Source organism: Juglans regia, chromosome 15 (assembly GCF_001411555.2).
Source record: "Juglans regia cultivar Chandler chromosome 15, Walnut 2.0, whole genome shotgun sequence".
NCBI classification, from domain to species: Eukaryota; Viridiplantae; Streptophyta; class Magnoliopsida; order Fagales; family Juglandaceae; genus Juglans; species Juglans regia.
In genome coordinates this window covers 14,769,272-14,785,872 of record NC_049915.1, presented here as the reverse complement: position 1 = coordinate 14,785,872, position 16,601 = coordinate 14,769,272, and the positions used below count along the sequence as shown (strand labels likewise).

The window sequence follows — 16,601 nt, the reverse complement described above, 5'->3', positions numbered from 1 at the left end:
ATAAGTTGAGAAGAAGGGGAATGTTATGAATGATAAGAGAAAAAATAGAATAAAAATGAAATCAATCATACACAAACACAAGATTTGTGTGGTTCGGCAACATGCCTATGTCCACGAAGTTGTAGAGGATTTTATTATGATGAAAATTGAATACATAGTGCAGTAGTACAGCGGCTGTACAAAATAATACAAGTTATATGGTAAGACTCTAATTAGCGGATAAACCTAATTAGGGGGTCGGGTTGGTTCAAGAGCCCAAAAAAGGGGTCCAAAATTTTTTCCTTGAAAATCCACCAAATAACATAAGGAATTCTTGTTGGGTCAGGTCATCAAATCGGGCCACACACAAACAGAACCAGTCTCCACACAAACAAACCCAATAGGGAATTTTAGTATAGATTGGTGTTGCGTGTGTAAAATGGGTGGGAATCAATTGATTAAATGCTGATCCATTGAGATGTTGCTAGGAAAGTATGGTCCTCGATACTCTATATTTGTTATTCATGGGTTGATGCCTCCAAGGGTTGTAGAGTTGTTGACATGTTGGAAGAGTCATAATTTTAGTCATTGCAGTGTGGAGGCTTGGCGTATGGTTCCGTTATGCCTCGTGCGGAATGAACATGTTGAAAGAATGTGATGCTTGGAATTTTGAATATTGTTAGAAAATGGTGGATGATCTTAGATCCACAATTCTTAAATCTCCTTTAATTTGGATATCGACTCAATCTTTTCACGTATGCCATTTCAAATGAATATTGCCTTGTAAGAAGCACCCAAAGGGAAACCCAAATATTTCAACAGTAAATAAGAATCTTTATAGAAGGAACATGAGCCAAATTTTTAACATCACCCACAGGAACAATCTCGGATTTTGCCAAATTGATCTTCAACTCCAAAACAACTTCAAAACATAAGAAAGTATATCGCAAGTATTGAGTTGTATTTTGTGTCACAAAAACTCAGTGTGTCACCAGAAAATAATAAATGGGATGTTAACAAACCTGCATGATCCCTCGACCCCACTAGATAACCTGACAAAAAACCTCTATCCACTTTAGCATTCATTATCCTACAAGGTGATAAACAGGTCCTTCATGTCTCCCCGAAGTCACATCTCTTCAACAAATACAGCTAACTAAAAGACAAGTGCATTAGAAGCCTTTTCTTTTGTTTTTGCATTCTCTTTTCCTGTTAGAAGACCATAAAATGTACCTCTTATAGAAGGTTTTTCTAGAAGGCTTTGGTGAGGTATCCTCACCAGCTGTCATTCACTGTGTTTCAGAAGCTCGTGTGTAACTGTTCTTGTTTTATGAAGTATGGGATGAAAGAATGAGGACAGAAGGTTCGCAAGCCCTCTCAATGTGTCCCTAATAATGGTATAGAGAGTTGTCCATAAATAACCGTAAATAATTTCAAGCAAATACAACCTCTCCTAAGGATTCGTGTGCTGTGTTTTGACTAGATGATTGTGCTGAATTCTTTGTTTTTTATAGTGCTCACTATCTCCTTAAGTTTTTACTTATGTGGCTCAACGTAGTTGTTGATATTCTAACTAAATTTGTCAAGAATCCTTAATTAGATTCATTATACTTAGGCATTAGGAAAGGCTCTTGGTAATCTATCATGTATAAATAACTCCTTAAAGTAGTCTTATTGTTTACTTCTTCCCAAATTGGGGTGTTGAACTTGCATAGGAAAAACAGATAGTGCCAGTTCTCTTCGACACCCAATCTTTTCCTCCTCTAATTTGCAAGAGTTAGGAGATTTTTTTTTTTTTAATTAACAGGATTGTTCATGGTCCTTGAAATTTGAAATTTTGGATTTCACCTTCATTCACACAAAAAAAACCTTCATTTTTTGGGGTCTAATGAGTTGTTTACTAATTTAGATTTGAAAGTTTCATCCACTCTTTTTTATTTCCTTGCAGATTCTGGGAAGGATACTTTGACTATCTGATGGAGAGGTCTTCAAGCAAGTAAGGATTCCATACTTCCTTTTTGCTTTTTAATTTTCTAACTTATTTGATTATGTATTGTCCAAGTCTTCTCTTAGTTTCTTTTTTTTTTTTTTTTTTGGGGGGGGGGGGGGGGTGTTTATACATTTTATTCAAAATAAACTCTTTTGCAATTGATTGCATGCGTGCACAATTGTGCTCTGTTTCTTATTTTCTAACTGCACATCAAATTGATCCTACTTTTGGGCGAGGCTTTGCAAACAGATTGCAAAGTGTATTGATTCTTCCATGCACATGAAATTTTGTTTTTAAGCTACTGGATTACAGAAAAAAACTGACAATTTCAACCCACTACAAAACTATATTATCTTGGCCACCACATGAGTGGCCCAAAGTTCGGACCACAAGGAGGATGGCTCAATCTTGGCCACCTTGTAGTGGCCGACCTCTGGCCACCCGTGGTAGATATGCCACCACGCAGCCACCATGTGTGGCTTTTCTGAACAGCAATGGACAAAATTGTAGCAGAAGGGCCTATTGCTAAAAATTTCAAACTGCAAGGGAGCTATTGCTAAAAAATGCGCAGTCCTAATCCAAATCAGGCATAGCATGGGGGTTGTCCTATCAAAATTTCCTTTTATTTTATCCAGGTTCTGACCAGCATTTTTTCCCCTTGGTTTTTTTCTCCTCTTGGGGGGGGGTGTGGCGGATTTGAGTGTTTGGCAGTCTTTTTATTGAGGTTCCAACTTCCATCCACAATTTTTTGGCAGTATTTTCCCTTGGGGGGGAACAAACTAAACGTGCTGGGACTAAGAATGAGTATGGTTGGAAAATCTGATTGTTTGTTGATATCATATATCCTTGAGATACAAAATTGCGTCTGGCTTACTTATCCAAAAAAACAAAAGAAGACAAAACAAAACTGTGTCTGGCCCACATTAGAATACTGGTAAACTATTTAGGTAGGGCATGCATTTTGGGTGGGTTATCCTCATTATCAACCGAAACTCAAGCAAGCTACACTGGCTCAAGTTTATGTCTGCCTGACACATGCAGAGCTTTGGGACGTCTCTCTTTGAACATATCTCTCCATTGTAATCCATATTTTCAACCAGGGGATGTGGATGGATGATAGGATATTATAATTAATGGTGGGGAGGGAATCCTCTTCCTGTCTTGTAATCATGGTGGAGATGACATGAAAAGGTGTCGTATGTTTGAAATGAAGTTAAGCTCTTGAATGGGGCTTCTATTCCAGAATTATAACAGGGTAGATGTAAAAGAAAACTGAAAATATTCCTTGGAGATCCAGCGTGCTGTGCCTGCTCAAAAAGAAAAAAAAAAAAAAGGAAGGATTTATGTTGTTGCATCATACTTAAAAAGGATAAAAACCTTCATTTCTTGAGGAACCTAACATACCATAACTAGGATCAAATTGAGTCTACATGGATGTGGGATTGTACATTTTTGTTCCGTATCAGTTATCTATGTGCAATGTCTCTAAATATTTGTATGCAAACTGAATATTTGCTGTAAGATTTGATTGAGAAGCGAAGGGAAAAAGTATAAAAGGGGTTAAGGCATGCCCAAAATGCAAATTAGGAGGTATGAGTCTTCTTATGCGGGGTTGGTTTAGTTTTGACCATTGGAGTTGTTAATTCCTCTGACTTGTGTTATCTTATTTTATGCCAGTTCTACGAATTATGCATCTCTGGTTACAACGCAGCTAATTGTGATGGCATCACATATGGTAGTGTGTGTTCTCTTTTATTTACTTCTTTCTTTCCCTTTTACCACTTACACCGACTACATGCAAGTTATACTTCATACTTTTGAGTTCTGTTGTTTTTCCCTCTGTGAAGGTTGGGTTGGGACTTTCTGATACTGATGCTTGGTATTTGATTGAAACAATAGCAGATAAAAACAACATTGGATATAAGCAGTTTGTAAGTTCTTTTTCTTTTTCTCTTTTCTCCCCATTTCGACTGCTTGATTATTTCCAATGTTTTACATTTGTCATTTATGGCGGCATGCTTATGCCCTTGTTACCTGGCTTATCTGTGTTTGTGATGAGGTGTTTCGTGATGGCCAGACACGTTTATGTTCATTGGATTTCTTATCTTGTTTCTTATCTTGTTTCCTATGTTATTATTGTTGTTTTTAGATGTTTTCTACTTAATTTCATGAGTTTTTTCATGTTAGTTTCTATGTTGTCTAGATATTAATAGCTATTCAATGAATCAATGTGTGGGATTTGACCCCCAACAACTCAATTCCATTAGAATATATACTACAGTTTCTGTGGAAAGAAAGGATGTAGTATGTGGAATATCGGCATTATACTTTTGTCCCGTGGACCAATTACCAAAGGTTATGTATATGCAATGCTGTTTTACTTCAAGAATGATGATTACAAGGAGAAGGTGATGACTGCTAATAGGATATTTGAATATAGAAAAAGGTAGCTGGAAATACAACGAAGAGCCTAGTATTTGTACTCCAGTAAAATCAAGTAGTTTGGTTTTAATTGAGCATTGTTGGGGAAATGGCTATGATGTTATACGATGGAGAGGGAGGCCTTATAGAGATTGGTTATGGATAGCAAGTATGAGAGTTTGAGGAGTGGTTGGTGTTCGAAGGAGATAACAGAGCCTTTTAGTGTAGGGTTGTGGAAACATAGGAGGGGATTGGGATTCTTTGTCAAAATTTGTTAGAATTGTGATCTCTGGTGTGGGGATCAACATTTGAAGATATCTTAACCAGAGTTCTATAATATTGCTCATTACAAGGATGCATGGGTGGTGGAGAACATGTGAATCCAAAATCGAACTACTAATTGGGATATTCTTTTTACTAGACCTCTGCAAGACTGCGCATTGGTTTTGTTTTCACTTTTTTCAAGATATTAGACAATTCTAGAATAAGAAAGGAGGTATGAATGGTATATGTTGGATTCCATCCAAAAAACACAAGTTTGAAGTGAAATCATATTATAAGGTTTTAGCATTTACTACTGGTTTCTCATTTCATTGGAAAAGCATTTGGCAAGTGAAGACCCCCCTCGAGAGTGGTTTTTTTGTGTGGACAGTGTCTTTGGGAAATATTTTGACTTTGGACAGCCTGAGGAACAAAATGTCATTGTGGTGAATTGGTATTACATGTGTAAAAAGAACGGAAAACTGATTGATCATATTCTTTACTGTGAAGTATCGAGAGACCTTATGGTGTTTGCAATTTGAGGGGTTTGGTGTTGATTGAGTTATGCCTAGATGGGTGAGAGAGTTGTTGGCGAACTGGGGAGTGTAGGGACATGATAACCTTTTGTTAGTATGGAGGTTGATTCCTCTATGGTTCGCATGGTGTATTCGGAGTGCATAGACTTTTGAGGATAAGGACCTTTTAGTGGTAGAGCTGACAAGGATCTTCCTCAACTCCCTTTATACATGGATAGTGGCTCATGATATTTTGCTTTGTTCTAGCTTCACGGTTTTTTTTTAATTGTTCTGTTTCTTTTTATTCTGAGTAGCGGCTCTCTTGTACTTTCATGTGTGCTAGGGTTGGGCTCATCTATGCCTTTTAATGTGATTACATTATTATTAGAAAACAGTGAAGATTTTCCCATTATTTTCCTACAATGGGAGGACATTTATCAGATGGACCTGACATTGATTTGTACCTTTTTACTGCTTTAGTACAACCATAGAGCCTATATAAATAGAAACCATAGTTCTCATATGCGTTGACATCATGAAGTACATATACTTTGGTGCTGAGTAATGATGATTGGGAAGAAAACGCAAGCAAACAATCCGACAAACAAGCTCAACACTCTATGGAAGTCTAGAAAGAGATACTGAGCTATAAAGATAGGTTCAGAACTTATAGGAATGTACAGAAGGAATACAGTGCGAACAAGAAGACCCTTCTTAACACACCAAAGGCTCAACTTTTATCTAAATAATACTCCTAAGTCTTATATACTTAGTGACTGTAGTGTGTAAATGTGCGTCTATACATTTCTGTGCATATGTCCATCTGAGAGAGAGAGAGAGAGAGAGAGAGATCCTAGTTGACGTACAGAACACTCAAAGTGGTTTCGAACAGAGGTCGTTCGGGTTTGTTTCTTTCAACACGAATTTGAATGAGGCTTCGAACAGAGGCCATCTATATATGTTTTACTTAAGTGCATTTGATCAGGGTTTCAAATTGACACCCGAATTTTTATTTGAAGTGCTGCATATGCTCAGAAGGCGCTTAATGTTCCTGTAAATGGTCTTGAACACTTTGTCATCACTGCATAAAACTTTTACCTAGAGTAGTGGTCAGTTTTTGGCTCTGATCTTCTGCAGTCTATTGAAATCCCAAAAAATTCTATCTTCTTTTTCTTCTCAGCCTCTGTATAAACTCACAAATACATCTTTAGCATTAATATGTTAATTGTAATCCAGAAATAGTGTGCTTGTGAATTGTTCTTGAATTTTTAACATGAGCAATAGGACTTGACGAGCAAATCACAATCATCTTTCACCATCTGACTGTTCTGAAGGTTTGGTTATATATGAATTCTTTTGCTTGAAACGTTCTTTCCCTCTTTGTTACAGATAAAACTCAGAGGATTCTTATCACATACCCAGCAACTGCGTGTTGCTTACTGGGGGATCACTTCTATAAAGGCCCAATCCATGTCATCTCTAGGATTGGCATCCCCACGTTCAAAAGAGGCAACGGATGGGAATCAGCCCCCTGCCGAGGCTTCTGGTGTTGGAAGGAGCTGGGTTCAGAGCATGTTCAGCAGAGATACATCATCCAGATCAAACTCTTTTAGTCGTGTTCGTCGATGGGCTTCTGACTCTGGCAGTTCAGGTACCTCTTCTGTTAACATGAGAAGTTAGGTAAATTTTATTCAAAGTGCAAAGGGGTGCAACCCAAGTACACGGGGTAACAAGCAGCTAAAGGGATGAAGAAAAAGAACATAATTCCATAAGGTCTAGAAATCTGTAGGAGCAGAAACTATTGTGCCCCTCCATATATACATAAAGAGGGTTGAACATAATGCTCTTTCTATCACTGTCCTCTCACGTTCTTCAAAAGTCTGAGCATATTGCATTCTCACTGAATACACTGCATTAGATGCTAGGGGACCATCTTCCAAGCCTCTGAGTTGGTTGTGGCTACTCATAGGACTGCACTAACAAGCTGTCAAATCCATCACCAATTGGGGCATGACCGATTCAATCCCAAATGTGTGCAATATTGATGCCCATAAATCCTAACCACCTCGAAGTTAGGTAAAAGATGATGGATGCTTTCTCCACCTTGTTTGCACATACAACACCAGTACATTATTACAACAGTCCTCTTCCTCAAATTATCCACCGTTAAGATCATAACTAACACTGCCAACAAACAAAGAATGCTACTCTTGACAGTTCCTCATCTTTTGTTAACATTACATGCATGTATTATTAATTCTTCTTTGAAGTTAATCTTGCTACAACAACATGGTTTATTGTCTTCCAGCATCAGCCACAAACGAGAATGGGACTCCTCGCAAACATGATTTATCGGCTGCTGGGCAGAAGAGAATTCAAACCAATGTTCGTATACTTAGGGGTCATAGTGGTGCTGTTACTGCTCTACATTGTGTGACAAGAAGAGAGGTGTGGGATCTGGTGGGTGACCGTGAAGATGCAGGTTTATTTATCAGTGGAGGCACAGACTGCTCAGTAAGTTTGCATATTTGTGTATTTTCTTCGGACTTTTTCTTTCCTTGAGGATTTCATAACATATCTGCAGGTCTTAAACATGTCATGGATATTCATTTTCGACAATCATGCAGGTTAAGATATGGGATCCTAGTCTTCGTGGTTCAGAACTTCGGGCAACTTTGAAAGGACATACCAGGTTTTCTTTCCCTCTTTGCTGGGTGGTTATATCAAAACCAATCTGCCCCACCCCCCTTGCCTCCATAGGGTTTTTTTATTCATCTTAGATTAATGCCTTCCTTTTTTGGCTCATGCAGAACCATCCGTGCAATAAGCTCTGATCGATTAAAGGTGGTATCAGGATCCGACGACCAGTCCATTTTAGTATGGGACAAACAAACAACTCAGCTTCTAGAAGAGCTAAAAGGCCATGATGGACAGGTCATTTATATTCAGTGCATATTTTACTTGATTATAGGGTAGGAATGGAATCAGAATGGTGTATGCAGACACTATGCGAGTCAATGAGCAACAACTGTAGTTTATTGTTGGATCAACGAATTCAACACCCCAAATAATATTCGCGAAAAGAAAGCTCTCATGTGTTCTACCTAGATGGTACCAAAGAATAGATGGTTAATATTAGGAGGTGAATAATTTAAAGTTACTTCTTAGGCTTGGTCTCTGAGCTCTTATTGTTAACTCTATATGTTTTAGACCTTTCTGATTTTTCTTTTATTTTTCGGATGAGGGGAGAGGGTTGAAAGTGAGATTACTTTCTGAGAATTTTGAATTAATACATACATACATACATACATAAATAATTGCAGCTTCTAAGAAAAATACCTATCATGAATTTTTCTTCCTATCTTTTCTTCTCAGCAATGAAGAGATTATGTAGAGCGGTGGTGAAGATACATGCAGTTGATGATTGTAACTGAATTACTCTATTTTATCCTTGTAGGTTAGTTGTGTGCGCATGCTGTCGGGCGAACGTGTCCTCACTGCTGCCCATGATGGTACTGTAAAGATGTGGGATGTTAGAACTGATACATGTGTGGCGACGGTAGGTCATTGTTCAAGTGCAGTTCTATGCATGGAGTATGATGACTCAACAGGAATCTTGGCTGCTGCTGGCAGAGACGTGTAAGTATATTGGAAGTCACAATAATGCTTTCTGTCTTTTTTATATGATCTAATTTTACATGTTAATATCGGGCATTTTGACTTTTGCCTTGAACCAAATTGATTATTACTTGCATTACAGGGTTGCAAATATCTGGGACATCCGTTCTGGTAGGCAGATGCACAAGCTGTTAGGGCACACAAAATGGATTAGGTGAGCTGAAGGATCATATGATATTTGCGTTCATGCATTTATATTTTGTTAAGGATAGGGATTAAGACACTGGCTTTTTGTGCAAATATGCAGATCAATGAGAATGGTTGGAGATACTTTAGTTACTGGTAGTGATGATTGGACAGCAAGAGCATGGTCTGTTTCCCAGGGGACCTGTGAAGCTGTTCTCGCATGCCATGCTGGTCCAATATTATGCGTCGAATATTCCCCATTGGACAGAGGAATAATAACAGGTTGAACCTTATCACCCTTTCTGTTTGCTGTTCTATCGTGCCATGCTGGGCCAATATTTGTTAAAAGAAGAGAAATGATGACCTTTTTAGGTTCAACTGATGGGCTGCTGCGGTTTTGGGAAAATGAGGAGGGTAAGAGCATTAATGATCTCTTGACTACAGAAATTTTTTCTTTCCATTCCTTGGACTGTGGCTTCTGTTTGTTTTTCATTTTATCTTAGCTGCTTCCAGGCAATTTCATCAAAGCAGCTACACATGAATAGAATTGTACTTACCTGCCCATCAGGCAACGCCACCTTTTGCTTTAAATTTTGGAATCATTCGCATCCTAGTGTTATGCAGTGATATAATATACATATCACGATTTTATAATATGTACATGTCAAAAGAGAGCACTTGTACAATTTTATATAGCCCTCACAAATTCCCTGCCACTTGACACATGAAACAATAAGAAGCAATAAGTTTAGTTCTTGCAGGTTAAATAACCCTGAGTTTCTATCAAAATCTAGCAAAAACATGGATAACTTCTCTGGGAAAAATGAGCAAAAAATGGGAAACGGGTACCGTTGGTGTGCTAAAAGACATGGTAGTGCTACTGGTTGAGAAAGCCTGTGTCAAGCGGCTTTGCAGATTGCTGTCTATTAGAGTTTAACTAGTACGATTAATTGAATAATGGAAGAATTACTTGTCAATGTTTGAAGAAATGGATGTTTTCTTCTCCATTGTTGTAAATCTAACTAAAAGCACTGGGTGCTACCATTAGCATTTAGCATTGAGAAATGATATTTGCAGTGCGCAAGCGCTGCCTACCTTTTTTAAAACAAGTGAATAAATATGTGACCCACGTGAAGAAATTAATTTTTGAATATAGGACCCCACTCTTTTTCAAAAAGAGTGCGCAACGCTTGCACAACCTATGACTGTATTTAGCATTATTCTTTAGCATTAATTGTGTACGGTGTGCAGGTGGTATAAGGTGCATAAAGAATGTTACCATACATACTGCCGCTGTATTATCCATCAGTGCGGGGGAACACTGGTTGGGTATTGGAGCAGCTGATAATTCTATGTCTCTCTTTCATCGGCCGCAAGAGAGACTTGGTAGCTTCTCTAGCACGAGTTCAAAAATGGCAGGGTGGCAACTCTACCGTACGCCACCAAGAACAGTTGCTGTGGTATGTGTTGTCTTTCATTTCTTGTATACTTCCTGCTTGGTCCTTCTGAGCCAACAGTAAACTTCTATGATACGTTTAAATTCCAGCACTAGTATTTATAACTGAAAATATTATTTGGAAAATAGATCAAATGTGACATGTTCGAGAGAGTGGAAAATATTGCAGATTCCAAATGATCATATATAGTGACTGGTATCTTTTAGTGCATGATATGTAATTTTTACATGAAAAATGTAGAAATGCTGAACGGAATATAATAAATATAATAACTTGAAAATGGACACTGCTACTGGAACCGAGAGTTCCAACTGATGATTTGTACCGACAAGTGCAAATCTACTTTTTTATTTTTTTGTTTTTCTTTCAATAATTTTTTATACATCTTTAAACATTTTAAAAAATAAAAAAAAAATCAATTATTAGTCACTTCCTCAACTATTAAATAAACAAAAAAAAAAAAAAAAAACACAGGTTGATTTTGTCGGTAAGCTTTCTCGGTTCAAGTATAATTTTCCCTTGAAAATTCAGGGTCAATTGTTTATATTTGGTTTGACATTGGCAGTACTATTCTGTGGTATCCAGGTACGGTGTGTGGCTTCTGACCTTGAGAGGAAAAGGATATGCAGTGGTGGTCGTAATGGACTTCTTAGGCTGTGGGAAGCCACCATCAACATTTAAATTCATTTATTGTGTTTTATAGATACTTCTTGTGTAGTTGAAATGATGAGGGAAATGGTTGTGATGGCTTCTCTACGTTTATCTTTCAACTTGTTTGTGTGATATGATAAAGTTTGAATAAATTCTAATTTTTGCATACAGGCTTGCTTTGCCCGCTTTTCCCTTAACTAGCAAGCTGAATTTGTTCGGTTCATTTCTGTATACAAGAGCCTGCATTTCAAAGAAATATATATATATATATATATATATATATATATATATATTTTGGTCATTGTATTGTATCATAAAGGAACATACAAATTAATAAATTTTTATTTTGATTTATTAATTTTATCCCTTTGAGTCAAATAGTTGCACTAATCCACACTCAAGTCCAATTAGTGTTATATATTGATCTTGATGTCTATAGTAGTCTTCTTCCAACACCAAGTTAAGGACAAGAACTTTGGAAAATGAAAATTTTTTGAAGAGTCGTTTTATTCATAAGTCAGTGTGGAGAATACCATGCATCCTCATCATTAACGTGATACGATTTAATATATAAGATTAAGTTTATAAAATTTTGCTGACAAATCAAATTATGCCACATCAACATCCTACACACTAACATATAAATAAAATTTTTTACTTCTAAAATAATTCAATTTCTAAGAAATGCAAATTATGCGTGTCATAGCAAAGAAGTCCTAACGGTGCTGTTAATGGATCAAGATCCTATACAAATTTATAATACAAACACTTTCTATAATTCGAAAAAAAAGAAAGATAAACATTAGTGAATCATAAAGCATTTATAATCACGTCAATGGACAATGTGGACTTTTGGTGCGATTTGAATAGTGAGATGAGATAAGATGATTTTAGATGAAAGTTGAATAAAATATTATTAAAATATTATTTTTAATATTAATATTATTTTAAAATTAAAAAAAATTAAATTATTTATTATATTTTATGCAGAAATTTAAAAAAATTATAATAATGAAATGATATGAAATACTTCCATTATACAAACGGAGAAAATTTAAATAAAAAGGGTTTGCATGTTGCGTTTATGCCCCTCCGAGATATTCCTAAGTCACATCAGTTTCCCAATCTTAAATGGTAAGGTAAAAGAGATTGACTAGGAAATTCATAATGATATATAGCTAGCCAATATATATATATATATATATATATATATATATATATATATATATATATATATACAGTACAAGTACTCCTGCATGTTGGTGTTGGAAAAACAAATTAAATGAATTTGACAGGTCAAAGTTCGTAATTATCTACCCCAGCCCCGGAAAGATCAGAGCGATTTATTCTTAATATTAAAAAAGAATAAAATTTTTATTTAATACGATGGTCATATAAGATCAAGCTTGACTAGAGAATTTAAACGACTTAATTCTTTAAGAATGGAGTTAGAAAGTTTATTTTGTCCAAAATACAGAAGGGTAAGATTTCTTAAATTTCCTAAAGAAGTAAGGATGAGACCTTCAAAATTGTTTTGGTAACGATAAAGGTCGGTTAGAAAATTTAGGCAACTTAGTTCTTCAGGAATGGAGTTACAAAGTTGATTTTGAAAGAGATTTATAAAGGTAAGATTTTTCAAATTTCCTAAAGAAGTAGTAATGTCACTTTCTAAACAGTTTTGGGAAAGATCAAGAAAAGCTAGAGAATTTAGGTGACTTATTTCTTTAGGATTGGAGCCAGAAAGTTTATTTTCCCAAATATATAGAAGGGTTAGATTTCTTAAATTTCTTAAAGAAGCAGGGATGTGACCTTCTAAACAGTTTTGGGAAAGTTGAAGCGAGGCTAGAGAATTTATGTAACCTATTTCATTAGGAATGAAACCAGGAAGTTTATTTTCTCAAAAACTAAGAAATGTAAAATTTCTCAAATTTCCTAAAGAAATAGGAATGTGACCTTCTAAATGGTTTTGGGAAAGATCAAGCACGACTAGAGAATTTAGGCGACCTAGTTCATTAGGAATGAAGCCAGAAAGTTGATTTTGATTGAGGTGCAGATGGGTAAGGTTTCTCAAATTTTCTGAAGAAGTAGGGATGAGACATTCTAAACGGTTTTAGGAAATCTTAAGGTTGGCTAGAGAATTTATATACCCTATTTCATCAGGAATGAAGCCAGAAAATTTATTTTCTAAAGACTAAACCTTGTTTGTTTTTAGAGATGAGATGAGTTCGAATTAAAGAAGTATGAATGAGACCTTCTAAATGGTTTTGCGCAAGATCAAGCTGGGCTAGAGAATATAGGCAGCCTATCTCTTCAGGAAAAGATAAGGATGGGTAAGATTTCTCAAATTTCCTAAAGTAGGAATAAGACCTTCAAAACTGTTTTGGGAAAGATAAAGATTGGTTAGAGAATTTAGGCAACCTAGTTCTTCAAGAATGGAGCTAGAAAGTTTATTTCCCCAAAGATACAGATGGGTTAGATTTCTCAAATTTCCTAAAGAAGTTGGGATGGAACCTTCAAAATTGTTTTGAAAAAGACCAAGCTTAGCTAGAGAATTTAGGCGACCTATTTCCGATGGGATTTTTCCTGATAATAGGTTAAAGGACAAATTAAGATAGATGAGTTTAGACAGGTACCTAATTTGATGCGGAATGTCCCGAAATAAAGAGTTCACAAAGAGATCAAGATATGCAAGATTTAGAAAAGACAAGAAAGTAAATCCATGAAGTGTACCTTGTAGGCCAGAGCTAGTAATGCTCATTCTAACAACACTTCCAGCAGGGTTGCAAGAAATTCCAAACCAAGTGCAGGGATCTGTACTGTGGTTTGAATTTGCAGAAGCATTGGAAAGGGAAGTCCATGAATGAAGGCGAGATTGGGTTTGGTTTGAAAGGGTATTTTCCCATTTGAGAAGAGCAGTAGCTTCTGCAACAGAAGCAACATTTGATGATAAGACCACATGATGAACAAACAAGAAAAAAGAGAGTAGGGTGCATAGTTTCTTGAAGGTTGATGCTACCATTCTTTTCATCTTGTGTACACGTAGCATCTATTAGTTAATGAAGTTATTTATAACAACCACCTGCACCCTGTTAATCGCTTTCTGTTGTTCTATTTTTATTTTTCATAGGACTCTATATATGCAACCGAGTCAAGCTTACAGTTCTACATTGCAGGCCTCATTATAAATATTGATGCTCCAAAGCATGCCGACATATGTCAAAGAGACTATAAACAAAGTACTAGGAAGTAGATGAAAGATAAGAGAGTGGGGGCTGTGCAAAAGTGATAAAAGGGTTAAAATAAAAATAAGATAAAGAGGAAAGATGATGAAATGAGAGAGAAATAATAAAAAATTGTTTAGAGGAATGAATAGTTACCTCTAAATGTAGAAGATTTACTGTAATTGAATGTAAAATAGAAGTAGAATAGATGATCAAATAGAAGAACCTTTTGGCCATCTTTCTTTATATTTTGAAGAAAAATGTATTTTACAAGAGCCATTGGGAGTGCTCTAAAAATCTCCCTTCACATTTAAAGATATGCTTTGTGTATTGTTCAATACTACCAAAGGACTAAGAAGAATTTGAGGAGAAGGAGGTGGTACTATTATGGATGGCAGAAGGTTTGATTCAATTATCACGACAAAATGAGAAAATGGAAGATTTGGGTACCGAGTATTTTTGGAATTTGTTGTCAAGGTCATTTTTCCAATGGTCACACATTAATCAATCACAATTTTTTTATGCATGATCTCATCAATGATTTAGCTCAATCGGTTGTCGGTGATACATGCTTTAAAATGGAAGATAGAGTTAAGGGTAACCAACAAGGGAATATTTCTATGAAGGCACGCCACTCATCTTAGAGCATCCACATTGGCTTCTTCAAATAACATTTCATCTCTAAATTTAAATAACTTTATCAATAGTTGACCCACATTGAATTAGCCAAACACTTTTCATCCTAAATATCAGCTACAGTAAATTCATCTTTTTCTTCAAATATGAAAAGCATTATTTCACCTCCAAATACATTGTTTATTAATATCAACTCTCTCTCCCCCGCGTCTCCTTTCTCTTTCTTCTTCCCTCTTCCTCTCCCGCGTTTCTTCTTCTCTTCTTCGTTCTTTTCTTCCCTATTTCTCTATCGCATCTTCCTTTGTTCTCTTCATCTATTTTTTTTTTCTCTTCTTCTCTTCTTTCCCCCCCACATCTCTTCTTTCTTTCTCTTCTTCTCATTTTTTTTTCTCTTCTTCCCTGTTACCCTTCTTCCCCATTTCTCCTCTTCCCCATTTCTCTTCTCCCTCAACCATTCTCTCCCGCGCCGCAACCGTTCTCTCCCACGACAGCACTCCCCAGCACGGCACAACGGCATCTTTTCTCTAGCACGACAAGCACACGGTAAGATTTGAAACCCTAGCTAAAATTTTACTCTTGATTTTTATTGTTTGGGTTTGATTTTGTTGATGTTGTTTGGGTTTGATTCGAAACTCTAGCCTTGATTCTACTCTTGATTTTATTGTTTGAGTTTGATTTTGTTGATGTTGTTTGAGTTTGTTGATTGAATTATTTGGAGCCTGGGCTGAGCTTCTTGAATTCCCCTGAAGTTTGAAACATGGTCTCGGGTAGTTTGAAACCTGTTTGTAATTATGGTCTCTGGTACTTTCTGAGATCTCGCTTGTCTTCATGTTTGTAAAGAATAGGATACCAAAATGTGAGGAGTGTGTTAAAAGAAGCAAGGAAAAAAAATTGGATGCTGAAATACATAGGCATTCCATCCAGAATTTCCCTTCTCTCCACCATGTATTGTCAGATCATTTGCTGGTCCTTTCTTAGGGAAACAAGTCTCTCTCTCTCTGCTATGATTGTGTTTGTGTAGCACTGAAACTATGAAAATTTAAGAAGATGAACAAAATCAAAACTAATTGGGAAGATGCAGTATAGAGACCAAGAAAGTGGGATTGAAACAGAGAGATGCTCAAAAGTAAGCACCAAAAAATATTACCAAATAGCTGCAATATAGAGTTACAAACATAAAGGGAAGAGGAGGAAAAAAGACCCAAAAAAGAGGGAAAATGAAATATGCCCATTGGATGCAGTCATCTAATCAAAAAATTTTTTGAGGAGCTTAATCTCAACCCATATAGGGAAAGCTAAATGGCATCGGTAATGGATTTGCTCTATTGAAAAGGGAAAGTCAAGTATAGTTGAAGTGCATGAAATGACCTTTAAAAAGCTTCAATCTAAAAAAAAAATGAAAACAAAATATATGGGAAATCCTTTAGGTACAAGTCATGTCGTTTCAGATATAACATATTGGAACATATTGGAAATCCTTCAGGTTGATATATGGGAAATCCTTCAGGCTGATATAACATATTGGAACATTAAAAGGCATATAATTCGAATTTCTCTAACCAGATAAGCCTGTTATTTAAAAAAGATTTGACATGTATCTACTGCCCCACTTTGAAGCATACAAATGAAACAGACAAGCACACTCCCCTATTAATGGTAACTTTTT

The 16,601-nt window shown here is 36.2% G+C and overlaps 1 protein-coding gene across 2 annotated transcripts in view; it reads left to right on the top strand.

Moving 5' to 3' along the window:
- The window catches only part of LOC109016591 (DENN domain and WD repeat-containing protein SCD1-like), a 40,216-nt gene extending 28,970 nt beyond the window's left edge, over positions 1 to 11,246 (top strand). For both annotated transcript variants that reach the window (XM_035686142.1, XM_035686141.1), the window contains 13 exons: positions 1,928 to 1,975; positions 3,647 to 3,704; positions 3,817 to 3,900; positions 6,556 to 6,817; positions 7,475 to 7,680; positions 7,794 to 7,858; positions 7,977 to 8,100; positions 8,624 to 8,805; positions 8,927 to 8,998; positions 9,092 to 9,252; positions 9,343 to 9,384; positions 10,222 to 10,430; positions 11,013 to 11,246. In XM_035686142.1, the coding sequence (XP_035542035.1) occupies positions 1,928 to 1,975; positions 3,647 to 3,704; positions 3,817 to 3,900; positions 6,556 to 6,817; positions 7,475 to 7,680; positions 7,794 to 7,858; positions 7,977 to 8,100; positions 8,624 to 8,805; positions 8,927 to 8,998; positions 9,092 to 9,252; positions 9,343 to 9,384; positions 10,222 to 10,430; positions 11,013 to 11,108 (1,609 nt within the window). In that variant the 3' untranslated portion in view covers positions 11,109 to 11,246. The remainder of the gene's footprint in view (positions 1 to 1,927; positions 1,976 to 3,646; positions 3,705 to 3,816; positions 3,901 to 6,555; positions 6,818 to 7,474; positions 7,681 to 7,793; positions 7,859 to 7,976; positions 8,101 to 8,623; positions 8,806 to 8,926; positions 8,999 to 9,091; positions 9,253 to 9,342; positions 9,385 to 10,221; positions 10,431 to 11,012) is intronic.
- The last annotated feature ends 5,355 nt before the right edge of the window (positions 11,247 to 16,601 follow it).